The following is an 18,939-nucleotide window of genomic DNA, read 5'->3' on the forward strand; positions in this document are numbered from 1 at the left end:
TGTGTATTCACATAAGTTTGATTGACATTTTTCCTTGCTTCATGCCTTCTCCTAATTTACAAGCGTCTTTTTACAAGGTACTTCACTCGAAGATTCTTCCGTTTCGTTTTTCTACTTATTGTGCGAAATTTTCATTTTTTATTCTGAATTTTTTTTGTAATAAAAAGTAACGTTAAGAAATTACGACGTTTCGACCTCTCCGAGGTCATTTTCAAGTGGGAATAAAAATTATAAAATTAGCATAAATATGTTTCTAACAGTACAACAATAGTCACAGTAGTTAAAAATGTCACGAACGGTAGAATGCAACAAAATGAGTAACATAAGTGATAAAAATATTTACAAAGTTAAAAAAGGGGAACTAAAACAATGAGACAATAAAACAATAAAACAATACTAATAAACTTAACGCATTGATCTAAACAAAGAATTCAATGCGAATTGAATCACACTGTTTGTTCAGTGTTGGTAAAAAAAACAATTCGAAAATAAGACAGTAAAGTTTGTCCTGACACTTTCTTAAAATTTTAAAACCTTGCTCGATGTCATCCGGCTTCTTTACACATTACTCTCTTAGGTGGTTTCCAACTGCCGATCCTTGTGGTCTTTGTGGTCTTCAATTCGTTGGTGTAGGCCGACAAAACCTGCACTAAACAGGTCACGCTTAAGACAATACACTACGCATAGCTTATTCACTAGGGGCGGCTTGTCTTCCCTCACTTTGATATCGTCCTTGATCCTTCGACTTGTGCACGCTGGGCTAATTTCTGCATTGATCTTTCGAATGAGGTCGCTAAGCTGTCTGCGTACTGCGTTGGCAGATTTCTGGTCTTTAAAAGGCAGCACGACTCTAACTGGAGCTTCTGTCTTCTCATATACTTAGGTACGTAAATCTTCAGACCCTTTTGAATTAATGAATTGACGGATGGTAGACTGCACGACGGTCACTGTTGAACACCATGCTTTATCGTGCGTTTAAGCTCTCATCTACTTGGAAGTTGTTTCATGAGGAATGTGAACGCTTTAAAGAGACCTTTGCCCGACTGCACTACCCAAACAGTCTTGTGCAGTCTAACAGTCTACTTTTTAACTTCGTAAATATTTTTATCACTTATCTTACTGACATATTTTATTGCATTCTATCGTTCGTGACATTTTTTACTGTTAGATACATATATATGCTAATTTCATCTATTTTTGACTCTCACTCTAAACGTCCTGATTTTTTATCGTTAGTCTTTACTACAAAATCCTCTCAAAGAAATAAATCATCAAGATTCTGAAATTTTTAATGCGGTTTTTCTTGTTTTTATTAAAGCTTCTTAGCACAAGCGTTCTTTACACCATTTCTTGACCGCCTTTCTTAGCCGTCTTCCGTCCTCTGACAAAGTTCTGAGTATTTTGAAGAACATGGGCCTCGACGGCCAATTTTTCCAATTTCCGTTTAGAAATGAACACTGTCATTACCTATTTAGGTTATGAAAAGCTAAGCTTTTAGATCTGAACAGGTCTAAATGATAGCGACATTGAAAAGTAAAATCTAAGTTCATTTTTTACCTGGTGCCGTCCTCGACGTTGCTGACGCCGAAGCTCCCTATCACGACAATTTTTTATCGCAATGTTCAACAAAGGGCAATTTGCCGGCGAATGATAAATGGAGACAAAAAACATAAAAGGGATATACGCTTCACGTCCAGAATACAACGGCAGAGCGTTTTCGTTTATCGCCAAGGAGACAAATTAGCAAACAGATGCTTGAGCGATTTTCAATTGGGTGTCAAAAGTAATCAGGCAATTACTTTGCTTTTGGTTTTATTACGGTTTGAGATTGGTTGAGTAGTCTAACTGGCAAGTATAGAGCAGTTTTCGATTGAGTGTCGTAAAACCAAAACCGAGACTAAAGTAATTGTCTGATTACTTTCAACGCTCTAATATTGGTTTGGTTTTGGCTTTACGGCACTTAGCTGACAACCGCACTTATTGGTTTGGTTTTCAGTCAGTCGATTGTAAACCGAATTGTTGTCATTGTTGATAGACAACAATCCACAAATAATCACAACAAACCTGAAATCTAATTTTCCTCTCTTCACATCCAGGTCTTGATATCATTTATGCTTGATAACGTATTTTTGAAGTTATATGTATGTTTTACAACATTTAACATTAATCTTCATAACAAGCTAAGTAATTTAAAATCTAACTGTAATCCCATGATTATGCTTTTCACAGGCTTCACTGTGCATGTATTTATCTTGCGGCCCGGTGGGGATAGGTATCGATAAAATAATGTTCGTATATCACAGTTAAATACAAATAATTTTACACTGATCTCATAAGGGCTATACAGCAGTCTCCGGTGATTATGTGATGTTAAAATTACAGACTGAAAGATACAGGCAGGTGCTAGGAACCTTTTTGTGTTTGTCCAACTCTGACAGGTTTAAAAATTTACATTTTCTTCATTTCATCAAAATTCTATTTTCAACTTCATGGAGGTAAATTTGTTGAGCTTAAAAGACATAGGAAACTAAAGCAATGACAACGGCGACGCCGAGGACGACGCCTGGTAAAAAACTGAATTTATTTTGTCGGAATCGTTCAGATCTTTTCAACCTATCTAAAAACTTGCTCAGGCTAAATATGTAATGATAGAGTTGAATTCTAAAAGGAAATACGAAAACTTGGCTGTTGTGGTTCACGTTCTCCAAAATACTCAGAACTTGGTCATTTCTCGTTGTTGTTTTGCAGCGAACGGCTACGAAATGTACAAATATCTATAACTCACTCCGACATAGTTATTATTCTGCTCATTAAGCCTTTTGTTTGGTGACGTTGTCGTTGCTTTCGTGGTTTCCTTAAGCTCCCTATTTACATTTTAACAAAATATCTAGCTTATTCTCGTTTGTATGCGTGTACTGACCGGATGATAGGTCATCTTTCTTTGAAACTCAACTTCAAACGAGATTTGAAATTATTGTCTGTAAGATATTTAGTAGAATTTTCGGTTACATAACTAAGTACCAAAAGTTCCCGCCTGATTTCAATCGACGAATTATACAGGACTGCATGCCGCTGTAGCAGCCATACTAAAATACTTTAATAATACAGTCTAGCTATGCATTGCAATTGAACGAAGAAAAGTCCTTTTGTAAAGTGAACAAAGGCTTCCGATGGTGACATTTCATGTTTCTCATTGTCAATCTGTCTTGACCAGAATGAACATTTATGACGTCACTTCGGTATTATTTAAATAAGTTTCGCTCGTTCTCCAAGCAGGTGAAAACAGCTCGAAACGACAACACATACAACACATCGCACCATCGCAAATCTGCTACAGCTAAGTTTGAGTTGATCCTTGGATTACTTCAAGCCACAAGCTAGCATTTTGAAATGACCAGGAACAAGATTTTGCCATACTGCAAGGTGATTGTGGGACGTCCTAAGCTTTGCTTTGGTAAGTCGACCTTTCCGTTTCATTTGTCTTCGGTTTATGTCGCCGAGAGTCATGAAACAAGCCCGGATGATGACATGGGTAACATGCTACCAGGCGAATTCTGGGTTGTGTTCAGGTTACATGCTACCAGGCGAATTCTGGGTTGTGTTCAGGTTACAAGCTAGCAATAGAAGCGACGCTGTTGTTAAGTTCGTTCAATTTTAGTTCTTCTTTAAATGGATAGGCTTGGTTACAGGCAAACCGATTGATGAATCTCATGTACAAAATAACTGGTTAAATATATAACAAGTGGTGCTGGAGATGCCAATTCTTTTTATTAAACTGCTCCGCGAAATACGACTAAATATGTGTTATATTAAATGTTCGTCGTAAATTAATGTAAACTTCCGTTTGTTAAACCCCTGTTTAGGTTTGGCCCTCGCTGCCCATTTCTCAGTTATCATATTAACAGCAATTCTTCATACTACTGGTTATGATATTATTCCGGCGGACTTCTCTCAAGTTCCTCTTAACCTCGAGCAGGATGATTCCAAACTCAGAGCGGATGCTTGGAACTTTGTTGACCAAGACCCGCAAATCGATTTAAACGCTGCCTCGCTCGGTGTTCAAGGAGAACGAGCGGCGAAATACGACATGCTGCAATTGATATACGAGATGGAAAATGGGAACATTTTCACCAAGGAGAACCTGAAGTTGATTCAGAAAACCGAACGAGAATTGTTTGCCAACGAGGTTTTTCGACAGAAGTTGTGTTTGAAGACGCAAAACAGCCAGTGCAAACAACCCACTTCAATAATTAGGTTTTTCGATGGCTCTTATCAAAAGTTTCATCGGTTGCTAAACGATACCGAATTTGATAACATCCCCCGAGTTTTAAGCGCTGCAAAATCCATGAACCACACGAGAGCAATCTTAGATTATCACCTCGGTAAAGACGCGGTGATTAATTCAAAAACCGCGACCTCGCTTTACACTCGAACATTCCTTAGCCTCGGTTTTCCTTTTAAAGGTTTTCAAAGCACAGCGGACCGGCCAGATGATCAGTGGGACTTTGCACAAAAACATTCGGGAGAAGCATTTGCTGAAAAGCTTGACGAGCTTTACGAATCAGGTGTCGGTGAAATGAAATTTTACTACAACCTCAGATCGCTGTTTTTCGATGCTGTGTCCAGACAAGTCATTTTTGATCTCTTACTTGTGCTTGGCAGTTTCGCATTTATTTTCTTTTTCGTGCTGTTTCAGACTCGGTCTCTTTGGATTACTGGATGGGGACTGTTCAGTATCTTTTCTAGCTTTTTTGGCGCTAACTTAATCTACAGAATTGTCTTCGATTTCCGATACATCGGCATTTTTCACGTGTTGTCCGTTTTCATCATTCTTGGTATTGGGGCTGATGATGTATTTGTCTTCTGTGACACTTGGCGTGCGTCAAAGGACAAAGTCTATCCAAATCTGGTCAGTCGGTTTTCTCATGTGTACTCCCATGCAGCTGGTGCCATGTTCATAACATCGTTTACAACAATGGTGGCTTTCATTTCTAACGTGTTTTCGCCGTTGCTAGGCGTTTCGTCATTCGGTACGTTTTCCGCATTGCTTGTCTTTGTCAACTACTGCTCCGTGATCATATTCTTCCCGACAGTTGTAATTACTCACGAGCTCTACTGGAAGAATTGGAAGTGGCCTTGCTGCAAGGTGTTCCACATTTTCTGTGACAGGAATCCACGGGACAACCGGATTTCACCAACACTCACAGGAGACATTGAAGAAGAGAAAGATTCTTCGCTGGAATCTGTTTCAAGCAGTCACACTCGACTGGTGGCCAGGCTCTTTGGAGGAGTTTTCTTTGACAAAGTTGTTGGCCATAAAGTTACCCGGTGGATTATAATTGTTGTATTCACCGTGTTTATCTGCCTGTCAGTGACGTATGCAACACGGATAAAGGTCGACGAGGAGCAGGTAATATAGATATCTTTGCCCCGGTTTGACTGAAATCAGAGTAAAAGCAGCTATGTTATCGTAAATTGTCTCTGGCAGTTTACTGTGTATTCCGTTTCTGTAGGAGAGGTTTCTTCTCCGGACAACATTGTCGAGACAACGTCTACTGGGTTAGTTCAACAGAAATTGGAAGCTTTGGCTCTTGCGAAAAATTATTCAAACGAAAGAGTTCGTTTCCTGGACATAAAGTGAAAGTCTCTTGCTGTGGCTACAGTTTTTCCGGCGTTTTTTTACGCAGTGACTTTTCAGTGGGAGCACGCACATAAGGCCGAATAATTGACGTTTTAGGCCCGGTCCGCACTACGCAGGAGAAATTTGAAAACGCAGCTTTATTTCTACGGTGAGGCCTACCGTCCACACTAATCCGTCACGAAAATGGAGCTTTTCGGAAACGTTCTTCAAACGGAAGGAATTTGAATACGCCAGCTTTGCGGTTTAGTGTGGACGGAAAGCATTTTAAAAACGGAAAACTGACGATGACGCCACGATAATCAAGTGATTTCCCTGTCCTAGTTTTACTCAAAGACAAATCCAAAATGATCGGTGATTGTTGCGTTTTGAAATTTCTTCGGTGTAGTATGGACGGAAAACATTTAATACGTTTACAGACTGAAACGCCGTTTCAAATTTCTCGCGTAGCGTGGACGGAGCCTTAACGTTTAATATTTCTTTTGAAAAAACGACATATTTTTTAATTGATCTAAAACAGTAAAATCGATCTTATAAGAACTTTGTTAAAGACTAAATTTTTGGCAACATTCAGTTGCCTCCGTCAGAGTAGAAGCAGTTTCATCTGCATAATTTACAGTTCTTATTTGCCGTAGGTCCCCAGCTCTGCTTATATTTCATGCTGATAATATTTCTTCTGCATTTGAATATACATAAGCGTACACAATCTTTACTTTAAGTAGCTTAATACATTTTTTTTAACTTGGATACTTATTTAAATAAACAGGTAACTGTGCGAGTTTGAAATTTGAAATCATGAAAACCTATTAAATATGCACTTGCAAGGTTCTATCTTTTCCTTTGTTTTAAATATTCGTATTTCTAGGGAGATCTCGCGAAGAAAAGTTTTTAGGTTCTGAAGCCTTTTTAAACTAAAATAGGCCATTTTCAATATCTTAAAATTCTAACTTGGCCCCGAGGCTTGGGGGAATAAAACAAAAAAAAATCACATCGTTGTCGAGGATGAATAAGTTATGTTTTATGTCTTATGTTTTATTCCTTAAACCTCGGAGCCAAGTTAGAATTTTAAAATGTCGAAATTGGCCTATTTTGCGCAGATATCGACTTTTGTCGATCCCATTAAATCTCTTGTTTCTACGTTCCGTTATTCTGAATTGCACTGTAATGATCTCATTTTTTTGTAGGTTAATATTTGGGGAAAGGGAACAAACTGGCACAGTGTAAAGCGGCTGACGGCGGTCGCCTTTAAACCGAGCTCAGAAGACAATGTGATCAACTTGTACATCGTATGGGGTTTAAAGAATCAAGACCGCAGTGAATGTCACTTCACAGACTTCAACTGCAAGGGAAACACTGTGCTGGACAGAAGCTTTGATCTGAACCCTCCGCCATGTCAGTTAGCGATGCTGGTAAGATTTGTTAACAGTGGAATACTTTGTTGGGGCAGCTGTTAGATTTCCCGAGAAGATATGTCCTTTATTAATCAACTACGATGAGCTAAATCATTCAGTCAGTAATTCAATCTGTCGGTCTGTCAGAACGTTAGTGAGTGCGGCATCAGTAAGTCAATTTTTCAGTCCATGACCGTCTGTTTGTAAGTCAGTCAGTCAGTCCGTTGGTCCGCAAGTCGGTCAATTGGCCAGTTCGTTTGTCTGTCTGTCTGTCTGTCTGTCTGTCTGTCTGTCTGTCTGTCTGTCTATCTGTCTATTCGTCAGCTAGTAAGTTCGTCCGTCCGCAAATCTGTTAGATTAAAAAGATTAATGGATCAGCAATTCACTTGACCACTGATGAGTGAATCAATCAATCAATTAGTCATTCAGCCAGTTTATTGAGTCCGTCAGTCATTCGGCAATGGCAAAACCAGAGGAGGAGCCTAGGATTTATTCCTTTTCTTCCTTTTCCCTCCGCTTATTAACAAGCTGGCCACATGCTTTCCCTTTTTAAGGTCATTCCCCAGTATTGCATTGCGCATCCCTACTGCGCATAATTTCACGCGTGATTAGCGCGCACGCATTAAAATGGCGGCTTTTTCTTTACGGCTGGACCTCGCCATAGAGGTAAATCATCATTTTCTCGCAAACGAGTATGGTGACCTGTCATTTTTTTTCTGTTGTTTTAAATTGAGTAATAACTTTCTCTGTGTAAAATAAATATGGACCAATTCTCAGTGTAGAACAAAAAAACAATCGTCGGAAACGTGAATTTAGCAAGCAGTCGTGACTACAATCATGGTGCTATTATAGAGCGTTTTCACTCACGTGACCAGCAGCCATGCAAATTTATTGGAACAAAAGAAAGTGTTTACATAAGAAAAGAGTTCAACTCCCACAGGATTGGTTTGGTACACCAACTTGGCCGCTGTTTCATTGTCTTGGAACACCAATATGGCTGCCTTGACGTGATGTGAAAACGCTCTATGAGGATTTATTGGGTATAAACAAGGTGCCGTTGCTCCTAAACGAACATGGGGACCCCCATTTTTATTTCAAAATTTAAGTTCCTATAATATAAACAATCAATAGGAAAAGTTTCACAAAAATAATCTCAGTGCAGGTTCTATTTCAGTGAAATGACCTTAAACACATCTAGACTGTAATCAAGCAGTTGTTTGTTAAACAGTTCAACAATCAATTTCAATTGCATGCTTGGATATCAGCTATAGTTTTGGCTTACTCCACACCTGTTTTGTTTCAGGAATCACAAAGCATTCTAGATTTTAAAATCGTTCATGCTTTCGACCTATTTTGCAAACCAATAGTTGCTTAAATTAATCGATAAATGTTTCAATGAGATCGACCAAGTGAAAGTCACATGTTTTGGTGTAGACACTTACTTAGTCCGTAGCTTCGCTTTGTGAAAAATTTTAAACCGCTTTTTGAAACTGCCGAAGACAAGCTTGTTAATTTAAAATCAGCTTATGTATTAAAAGGTCTCCCTCTCCGCGGTGGCTGATATCTAGAAGCTGAGTAAAACCGATTTAAAACTATTTCGGCCCGGATAATTCAGTGCTAATCCACAAAGTCGGATCATGCATTGTTCTTCAAAGGATTGCGAGAGGTCATGCTGTTATTTCGTTTTTTTAATCTTCTTTTTTTTTTTTTTTTGGTCTTAAATTTGTTACTGATAATAGAATTTACCAGCCATTCAGTCAGTGATAAAAATAAAATACGAGGACAAGGCACTACCACAGAAGTACCTCTGAATAACTCATTTCACTTTATTTACTATCTTTTCATCTGAAGTATTCTAATTTTAGGGATTTTCGTTAAAAGAAAATAAAACCAACAAATTAGTTTTAACACAAATTGGTTATTTTTCTTTAGGATTTCTGCAAAGAGTTAAAAAGTTTGAGTGCTGATAAACTGGAGCAGTTGAAGATACGACGGAATGCGGTTACTGGTGAGCCAGACATACGCTGCTTTCTTCAGGACATGAGTACATTTCTTAAGGTGAGTTTTTCGCTCTATTATGAGAGTGTTTCTGTCGAGGAACTATCGGCTGATAATTGCCTCGAGTATATTTGGTGTTCTTAAAACAAATATTTACCCAAGAAGCGAATCTTCAAGGGAAAACATGCTAGTTTTAAGAACATCAAATTTCCAAAGGGCGTGAAAGCCAAATGTAAAATTTGAAAAAGAAAACAGACAAAAACCCACAAAGTGCAGATCAATCAATATTCATTCATGCGTACAGCCTGTTTACAGAAAAATGTTCACCGAAGAGTACTATCTATCCGGGTATTTTCCTCGGACGGGCACGATGGGCCGATAGTGTCTCTCCGCCGATAAACACTGTTGCGTCACATGATCAAATTAAACCAATAAGAATCGGAGAAAATTTAGTGGTGAACTATCCCACATAGAATTTGACAGCGAATAATCTAATTGTTTTAGTATAAATCTACTACTCGTTTAAAACTTTATCTAAATCTTCTCCACAGACACTTCGAAAACGCAAAGAAGCGGCCGTCATTTTGTTGACAACCGCACACTGCTAAACTTCAACAACTGCTAGGCACACTATTTACATGCACAGAATAGATAGTGAGCAAGAACAATAGTAGATTTATATTAAGAAGGAATAGTCGTGCAAATAAACATGACGTAAGTTTACTCTGAATATTGAGACCAATATTCTCCTTTCTGCAGCCTTACGTACCCGGGGAACTCCCATATGAAAAGGTCGGGGATCCTCGTCGGAAAATTGGAATTAAAACCCTAAAGCAGAACAATCTGGGGGTGGCTCGAGCTTTATTTGACCCCTTAAAGATACCACTTCAAACAAAACAGACTCGATTACCAGCCGTTGTTCAGGTAGTAGACCGGATTCGAGAGACCGGCGGAAATCGAGCCTAAAAATGGAAATAACAGCGGTTTTTACTATTATTTCTTCAAGTGCACCCTAAAATATACTTTGACAGATAAAAATAGTGGCGTTTCTTCATGAACACCCTAAGTGATTTATACCCCTAAGCGAGACGACGACCATCCCCGACCTTTTCATAGGGGAGTCCCCCTCTCCCCCCTCCTCCACCCCCCCTCCCCCGAGGCTTATGTAGTCAGAGACTAGTATAACAAGTCAGTATCGTGCAACATGTCTCATGTGTAACCTTTATCAACCTTTTTTCACTTCTTTTTATCGACAGGATGAAGCAAAAAAGTCCAAATATCCAAATGGTACGGATTTTAGCTTCCCTTTAAACAGCGAAAAAATGAGAACCTTGATGCAATACAACCCTAAATTGTACAACACTTCGAAACTTTCGCAAGCGTACTATCGTTTCTTTGAGATGGCACTTGGCTATTGGTTGACTCGTGGTAACACGTCATACAACAACGATGATTTTGTCACCTATGGTCGGCTCCTTGGAGGGCAGGTTGATCCAACGTCTAAGTTGAAGACACCCAGCTTTCAAGGTAAGCGTTTTGAAATTGTACTCCCTAAGAAAATTAAGCTGCCCCTTACGTAATTATTAGTGTCTTTTATGTAGAAAATAGAGGATCTAAATATGTTGACATAGTTCTGAGTTCTCTCAAGAAAAAGTAGGGAAGTGGATAGATAATTTGCTAACAATCAAATTATTGCATATCAATTGGCCCCTACTCCCCTGGAGGTCTTTGGATGGACATTCTCACTTTAAATGATGTTATGTTTAGAAGAGAAGGTATTTAAGGGCCCATTAACCGATCTTTTCGAGCCGTTGCTAAGGAAAATTTATTCTAATGTAATCTCATCATTTTTAGTCAGTTCAGAGTTATTTCATTTGTTTTAACTTTTTCATGATCAGCAACACTAATGATGATGTCATCAGGCCACGCCCATGGTCATGTGACTAATACTGAAAAAACGCAAAGGCTCCCAGGCAAATTACTTTATCGGGATTTTTTTTTGCTGATTTAATATTTTGATATAAATTCTCATTACGCTATGCATAGATTTTGTTTCATTTCTAAAAGGTCGGATCTTGAGGGAATTTCAAAATATTAAAAAATTCGCAATTTTCTGAAAAAAGCATGATTTCGAAAAAGGAATGCATAGCTATGTTTCCAACGTTGGCGTTAATCGAAATCCGTCAAAAAAGGCTGGATTTAATGGAAAACCGCGTTTCCTTTAGCATTTAAAGAAACCGGAAGTGCGCCCGATATATATTGGAAGTCACCCTATCAGCGCGTGCGCAATTTACACTACCAGCGCACTTCGGTAAGATCAAACAAAGCCACACGGAGTTAGTTTTTCTCTTTCTATTGCTCTTGTTTTTCTGTCTTTCTCTTATTTTGTCGTTGCTTGTACTTTTTTTACTTTGCATTTTGTGAAACACAAAGAAAAACATCGAAAATGTTTAGCGAATTTGGAAGTTATTGAGTTGTTTTTATTTTCCGCGCTCAGACTGACGTAAGTAATCGGGAGTGAAATTTCACCTCCTTAGCAACGCGCGCGAGCGCGCGCTTAAATCGGTTAATGGGCCCTTAAGGATCGAACTTAATGGAGTACTGAACAATTCACGCGCATGTTACAGAATTATGTGTCAATTTAATGGGAACTACGATATGCTCTTTAACTTGGTATGCGTTAACCACTTTTGCAATTAAGAGAACTAAATGACACGCTCTCTGTAAGATCGGCGAAATGATTTGTTGTTCCTCTCACTTTACAGTTATCTCAACGTTCTGTCTTCGTCATCTCTATACTTTTACTTCGTCTGGAATCTTGGTATTGATAATTTATTTATTTATTTATGTAATACTGATTTAGGTGGTAAATATGGCAACAATCTTTTGTACGCCGGAATCAAGGTCCATACCACAATGACTATGGGTAGCTTAGGATACAAGAAAGGACTTGTTACCTATGATGCTTGGGAGGAATTTGTAAACCAAAAGGTACTAAAACTTGTTTACACTTGAGGTGGCTCAAAACAGTTTTCTGTTGTTTTTTTTTTTGAGACTTTTAGAACTAGGTGCGGTTTTTCAGGCTTGGAACTGTACTGCTTTGAATGGCTGTGCTATTTTTTAAGGAAACTTTCCACTGTACCTTTCATTGTGGTTAAGTCATAAATAAGGGTGCACTGTTCTGTTGCATAGTAACAAACTTGACCCACTTTTTACCATCGATTCCATTTATCTTAAAAGCTAGGCCGGTGATCCTATATTGTTTTATTAAAATCTTTTTGACTATGTACGCTCATTCTTGACCTTGGTGTGTAAATAAACGAACAATTATTCTTGTCACAAGGTCTGAAAAATCGTAAACGAAGCTTTCGACTGTATCGCACAGTCTTCATCAGCGATTAAAGTGAGCTCACGTTGTCACGTGAATGCAAATTGTTCAATCACATGACAGATGGTCAAAAATGGCGGGAAGATCATAGCCCCTGTCTCTGTTCAGTGTTGGGCGTTGACGTCTGATATGGATGGCCTCCTTCTCAATTTCCCCTCCAACCATCATCTACATCATAAACGTTCAGTTGTGAGGACCCTCCTACACAGAGCAGAACACCTTGCTAGCGAGGAGGAAGATAAGGCAAAGGAAGTACGGCACATCCAGAATGCTCTACTCGCAAATGGTTACAAACGCTGGATATTTAAAGTCCCTTCTCGACCCAGCCCCACAAGTTAGGAGAACAGCACCTTGGAGACACCTAGACCAACCTCCGTAAGCCTGCCTTATGTGTCTGGACTCTCAGAACATCTTAGTAGAGTCTTTAGGGCACAAGACATCCGCACATACCACACGCCTTACAACAAGCTGAGGTCCATCTTAGTCCATCCAAAAGACAGGACACCAACTGAAAAGAAGACGGGCGTGGTATACGACATCACATGCAACGATTGCGGAGAGCATTGCATTGGCGAGACAGCGAGAACTCTGGAGAAGCGACTGGGTGAACATCAGAAACAAACAACATCTGCATTCCGGGAACACCAGTCTTAGGCCAACCACGAGATCGACTGGGAAGGAGTCAAGATTCTTGATAAAGAGTCAGTAGATATCAAAAGGAAAATCAAGGAGGCCATCCATATCAGACGTCAACGCCCAACACTGAACAGAGACAGGGGCTATGATCTTCCTGCCATTTTTGACCATCTGTTGTCACGTGATTAAACAATTTGCATTCACGTGACAACGTGAGCTCACTTTAATCGCTGATGAAGACTGTGCGATACAGTCGAAAGCTTCGTTTACGATTTTTTAGACCTTGTGACAAGAATAATTGTTCGTTTAAAATCGTTTTATTACATACAGAAGAAGAAAGAGGGAAAATGATTAAAAAAAATTGTGGAGTGGATTTTGCATAAATTTAAAACAGTGGAAATTTCCAAGTTGGAAAAATTCCGCATTTCGTACGTACATTCCGCTTTTGCTGTTGACTAATTTTTTGCATTAAAAAAGTAGGGTCACCGAATTAGTTTTTGAGATATTAGCTTCGAGGATGAGGAATTTTTCACGCGTGTTCAATGCATAAATTAAAATCTCGACTTTGCAAGATCGCACTTTGTGCACACATGAAGGCGGTCCGCTGCTCAGTAAAGCCCGCAATTCCGCGCGAAAAAACGCAAATACCCGAAAATAGTGTTTCCTTTTTCGCTGTTGTCGTTAGCAGCATTATCTGCAGTAGAAGAGTACCATAAATACCCGAAGGTGAGACTGGCACAGTAAAAGGACGAACAAAACCGGAAGAGTAGTTTTTTCCTGCTGTATTTTAGATTGATAACCGGCGCGATCGATCGCAACACCAACATCACAATTTTCGTTTACGTTCCAGCACAGTGGTTAAAAAGAATACTTTCTCCTTTGAAATTGCCTGAAGGATGGATGTTTTCGAAGGTAAAAATAAGCGATATCGCAAACAGCTCTCTAAAGTCAGCGGAAACAAAGTTTTACGAAGTAGTCCTCGAGCCGCCATTTTTGCAAACTTTAAATCTCGCGCGCTATCTCGCGACCCCTCGGGTGATCGCGTGACGCCTCGTGCTGAAGTGCGCGTTAGAGCCCAGGCTTCTCACGGAAACATTACTGTTTTGAACCACCTTAGATTAGGCTGTGTTCTTGGGTTCCGAATAAAGCATCCGCCGAAATATGTTTGTTAAAGAGTGTTGTGTGTTTCTTTAAAAAGTTATTTGTGGGACAAACCAAGCAGCAGCTCGAGATCAAAGCCCTATATATCTGCCTGGAGTGTAGGCACGACTTTGTTGTTTGTCTTGTTTCTTACTCAAGTGACTGCCTAAACATATAGTTTCAACATGGACAATAAACAAGCAATGGACCTACATGATTATCAAATGGTTCCCTGCTCAAAATATATGTATACCTCCCTAAGCAACCAAAAGTAACATGAAATCAGGCATAAGAGAATGACACTTGAGTTAAGATCCTACAAGAAACGTTCCTTTTCTAATTTTCAAGGCGACAGTGTCTCCGTGCATCCAGAAGCACATTGCAGTTCAAAAACTAACTTCTCAGGCTTTCAGTCCCGTCAGTTCTGAGTTTACCTTTGACGACAGTTTTGTTATTTCTCTTCCTGAATTTTGTCTAAGAGCAACTTGTGTTGTCACCTATACTCATTCCACCGCTATCTTCGCATGTTGTACTGCTTGAAAAGTCCCATGTGCTCTCCTTTTGTAGCAAAACCTGACGTTTGTTGAAAAATTCATAGACGGGTAAACTCGTGCGCCGAAGTGCATTCCAACTTTGAATAAACTGAATTTGTTTGCAGATGAGTGCAATGCCATCATCATGTGATAATGCTTTCCAGACCACTCCTGAGGCGGCACTGGCGTGGCATTGGATCAAAGTACAACAGGTTTGAAGAATAAAGTTCTGAGTAAATAGTATTTTATATATTGAGTTTCTTGCGTTGCGTTGCGTTGCGTTCATTTTTTTCATGATGTTTTAGTATATTTTGCCATCTCTTAATCAATTTGGAATGCAATCATTACAATGAGTCAAGTTGTCACACTTGCTGTTGTTCATCTTCCGCACTGTCTCAGGATTAGTTACTACGTTTCACTGCAAAACTGTCTCGTTCTTCTTTATGTTTCCATTTTCACAGGTTCTTGTTCGAAGCGCAGTAAATGGCATTATCATTGGTCTATGCCTTACTCTACCCCTGTTGATAATCATGACCACAAACTGGATTGTGGCATTGCTATGCTGTATGACAATTTCTTTTATCACGGTTGGCGTGGTCGGTATCATTCCACTAGTCGGATGGAAGCTCGGAATACTCGAGTCCCTGAACCTGACCCTAGTCGTTGGATTAGCCGTTGATTACGTGGTCCATCTCGCAGACGGCTACGTCCGCTCCCAGAAGCACTCGCGCGGCGACAAGGTGCGCGAGACGCTGGGTCACGTGGGTATTTCTGTGTTGTCAGGCGCGTGCACAACCGTAGGAGCGTCCATTTTTATGCTGTTTGCGCGAATTCTCTTCTTTTTTCAATTTGGAATCTTTATTTTTTGCACAATTGGACTCTCGATATTTTACGCGTTATTTTTCTTCACCACTGTCCTCGCTCTGGTAGGACCTGAAGGCAGCAGGGGTTCAATACTACCGCTAGTGCGCTATGTGAGAGACAAACTGCGCAACAAGAAACCCACAGATGTCACTTGTCAGCAATGCGATGGACGAGGATTTCATGCCCAGCCCCCTCGAGAGAACAGCACATTTACTCCTGTAGATATCTCGTAAAACCTTGCTATGTCCTTGGGAATGTAAATATCGATTAATTTTACAGGAACATAATTTACAGAAGCAAAACCATTTGAAGAATAAAATGTTAATGCTGTCGCATTAGTTTTTTGTACAGCGGTATGTTGTGCTATAGTTACCAGTTTTTCGCTCGGACAACTGTCACAGGTAGTTCTAGCATGTGTTACACTGTTCGACACAAGGTTGTACCTCGGCGGATCTATGCGAATTTCACGTCGTTAAATTTGTTGTATTTCAAGGTTCTTATCGTCAACGGTCTTTATTCGTCCTATTCACGTAAAGGTTCAAAGGAAACGGAGGGCGTTGTAAACAAAGAAATTCACGGAGCGATTAAAGGTACAAACAGTTTTGTTTAACCGAGTGTTTGGTCTCCAGAATAGTATTTGCTATCGACGGTTACATAAAATGTGGCCAGTTTCTTTCTCATTTCAAAACACCTTACCTCATCTTTAGTAATCTCACCCTTAAGCTGAAGCTAAGTTTCAGTATCATACAGATTCACTCCTTACATTACGCTATCTCTCATGTTGGTGTCACAGTACCACAAAACTGTTAATAGTACGGTCGATCACTGGGATGGGAAGGCGAAGGAGGCACGTCCGAGTGTCCATGTTATAGAGACTGAAATGATAAGAATGCTGTTTTTTTTTTCTGGGTTCAAGTGAACTGTCCATAATATTGAGGTGCCAGTATCACGGAGCTCTTCGACTGTACCGGACAATTTCATTCCCAGAGCCACTCGTCCCTCTTAGCTGCGGGGCCTTGGCAAAGAGGAAAAGCTGGTCATAAAGATATAATTTTGATTAGCAAGATTCCAAGATTTTCGCTACTTCAACGACGTTTTCTTTCCGAAATATATTTACTGGTTGATATCTCACTAAAACGGTTTATGTAGAGGACCTACAGACCTTAACGGGTTTTGACAAAGGAAATTTAAAATAGATGTAAAATTCTGAATGGAAGAGGAATTGATGTGTTTGGTCGAAGATGACTTAATTCATTGAGAACTTTTTGCTAAAACTTCGTTAAGGTCTGTAGGTGCTGTAATCGAACAGTTTGCGGTGAAGATCCACTAGTGAGTATTTTCGGGAGGGAAACCAGCATTTTAGGCCAAGAATCTAGCCAATCAAATCATGTTTCTCCTCGTGCAAAGCCCCTTCCCTTAATATATATTAAAGGCAGAAACCTCGCGTTGGTGGTCATTGTTTTTCCCCAGGGCCACCCCCTTGTGTTCGGGCTCTTTTTCAAATCCCCTGCGGATAATACTTTTTGATCTCGACGAACGGAACGTCTGTGGACATACTAGTAACTTTTTGTAAACCCCGGCAGAGTATTAACTTGAGTCGTGTTATTTGAGGGCTTTTTCCGCTGACAGAAAGCCTTCCCAACCATCAAATTAAATAGGTTAGTTTTAGTCTCTTGGACACGATGACATTGCCATAAATGCATGTAGTATGTTTTAAAAGTCAATAAACCTCGTCCACGTCAGCTTTAGACAAAAACTGCACATAAACAGTGTTGGCATGGAGAGTCAGTCAATAGTTTCTTCAGAATATGTAGTTTCTTCTGCTCTTATTGCAGTAGACTTATGATAGCCAGAAATGATTTAAACTAAGACGAATTAAACAGGCTTCCGGTATGTTAGCACTAGCATAAGTCAAATTTTAAAAAATGTAATTTTATTTGTATTTTAATTAATTCTCACGCAAGGCTACCGTACATTAGAGAACAAACAAACTTTACGAAAATTAAATGTTATGAAAATCAAATTTTCTTTTTCTAAATTCTGGACTCGGTATTTCGGAAAAGGTCAGAAACACTATACTCGTGAAGTCATGATCAATACCTGTTCCCCTCAGCTCGAAATCGTTAATGGTTCAAGATGTTTTACACCTTCCAATTTAAATTCATTGTTCTGAAAACGAAACATGAACAAAATGCATTATGTCAGCTGGAGTTGTTCACACCGTTGACTGAACAAGTTGCAAAAGTCATATATGGGAATACCGAATACAAGAGAACAATGACTCGACAAGGAGCCAGAACTAAGGAAAGTTTAGCAGTTGTTGAACGCTTTTGCATAAATAACCTATATTGGTGTCGACTTTTAAATTAATGTATAATTTATTCAATTTATCCAATGTATCAAAGAAAACTATGAAAGCAGATAAACTGAACATACGGTGTACTCCTTACTAAAAGTTCCAAGACGATGAAGAGATCGTTTATTCGGAAGATTGAGCAAATTAGCTTTTGCTGAGAGCGAATTGGGGCTGGAAACAACGTGAAACATAAATGTTGACGATGAAAGCGATGTCATGTCGACATCTGACATAAACAAGCGCGTATTGGTCGCGTTTTGTGTCATTGCTTTGTTTCGAAAGCTTATCAACGGAAATCTCAAATAATTTCACTTTTCTCTCACTTTCAAGAGGTGTTGACTTTTCATATTCCTCTGAGTGAGACTTGTGTTATGGGCAATCAAGAGGGTCAAACTTTATATTTGACTCGACACGTGTTGTTAATTGAACGATTTCCATGTGGTCCACCAGTTAATAGCGTGACGAGACAAAACAATGAAGATGATTGGGTTACCATGCATAACAGAACGGAAAAGAAAGTTCCCAACATGAGTTCACTTTTTATTCTAACAGTTTGACAGCTTGTTTGCAAGACTTCTTCATTTAGACAGATAACGCGAGTGTCAAGTCTTTTCTTGGCGCATACAATCAACCACAGAAAATTTTTTTGCGCGTCCTTATTGTAATTCTAAGTAAACAACAATTCACTTGACCGATAATGCAATTTGATAGTCTAAAATTTCCCATTGTCAAAAATTTCCCTCGGTAAATTTTCTTTTTCTCAAAGCGGTCGATTATGTTGTGAGCAGCGTCAAGTTTATGTCAAAGGTAAAAATGAATGAGTCTTTCGCTTTCCAGAAACCTCTCTTGTCAGACTTGCCTCATTGTATGAGTTATTTTGCACTTCCTTTGAGAAAATTGCGTAAAAGAAGTACAAAACAGTACGAGTTCAAATTGCTCGTATGGTATAGCGCCAATGAACCGAAAAAGATCCAATGTGGTGTAAAAATTGTTCA

General features: G+C 39.3%; 1 protein-coding gene across 1 annotated transcript; it reads left to right on the top strand.

The window, feature by feature from the left end:
* The first annotated feature begins 513 nt into the window (after nt 1-513).
* LOC110039942 (protein dispatched homolog 1-like) lies at nt 514-16,198 on the top strand. Its single transcript, XM_020745124.2, has 9 exons — nt 514-883; nt 3,277-3,454; nt 3,864-5,410; nt 6,823-7,047; nt 8,962-9,087; nt 10,284-10,554; nt 11,891-12,018; nt 14,850-14,936; nt 15,186-16,198. Exons 2-9 carry the CDS (start codon nt 3,391-3,393, stop codon nt 15,819-15,821), a joined length of 3,084 nt encoding a protein of 1,027 aa, XP_020600783.1. The 5' UTR covers nt 514-883; nt 3,277-3,390; the 3' UTR covers nt 15,822-16,198.
* Nucleotides 16,199-18,939: the final 2,741 nt, after the last annotated feature.

This window comes from Orbicella faveolata, unplaced genomic scaffold (assembly GCF_042242905.1).
Source record: "Orbicella faveolata isolate gen_17 unplaced genomic scaffold, um_ofav_v1 contig_24, whole genome shotgun sequence".
Lineage (NCBI taxonomy): Eukaryota > Metazoa > Cnidaria > Anthozoa > Scleractinia > Merulinidae > Orbicella > Orbicella faveolata.

Bases quoted from the DNA above. Each gene is read 5' to 3' on its own strand.
- LOC110039942 (XM_020745124.2), top strand. From the start codon at position 3,391: ATGACCAGGAACAAGATTTTGCCATACTGCAAGGTGATTGTGGGACGT. The intron at 9,088-10,283 runs GTGAGTTTTTCG...TTTTATCGACAG, and splicing joins ACATGAGTACATTTCTTAAG to GATGAAGCAAAAAAGTCCAA. The intron at 10,555-11,890 runs GTAAGCGTTTTG...ATACTGATTTAG, and splicing joins GAAGACACCCAGCTTTCAAG to GTGGTAAATATGGCAACAAT.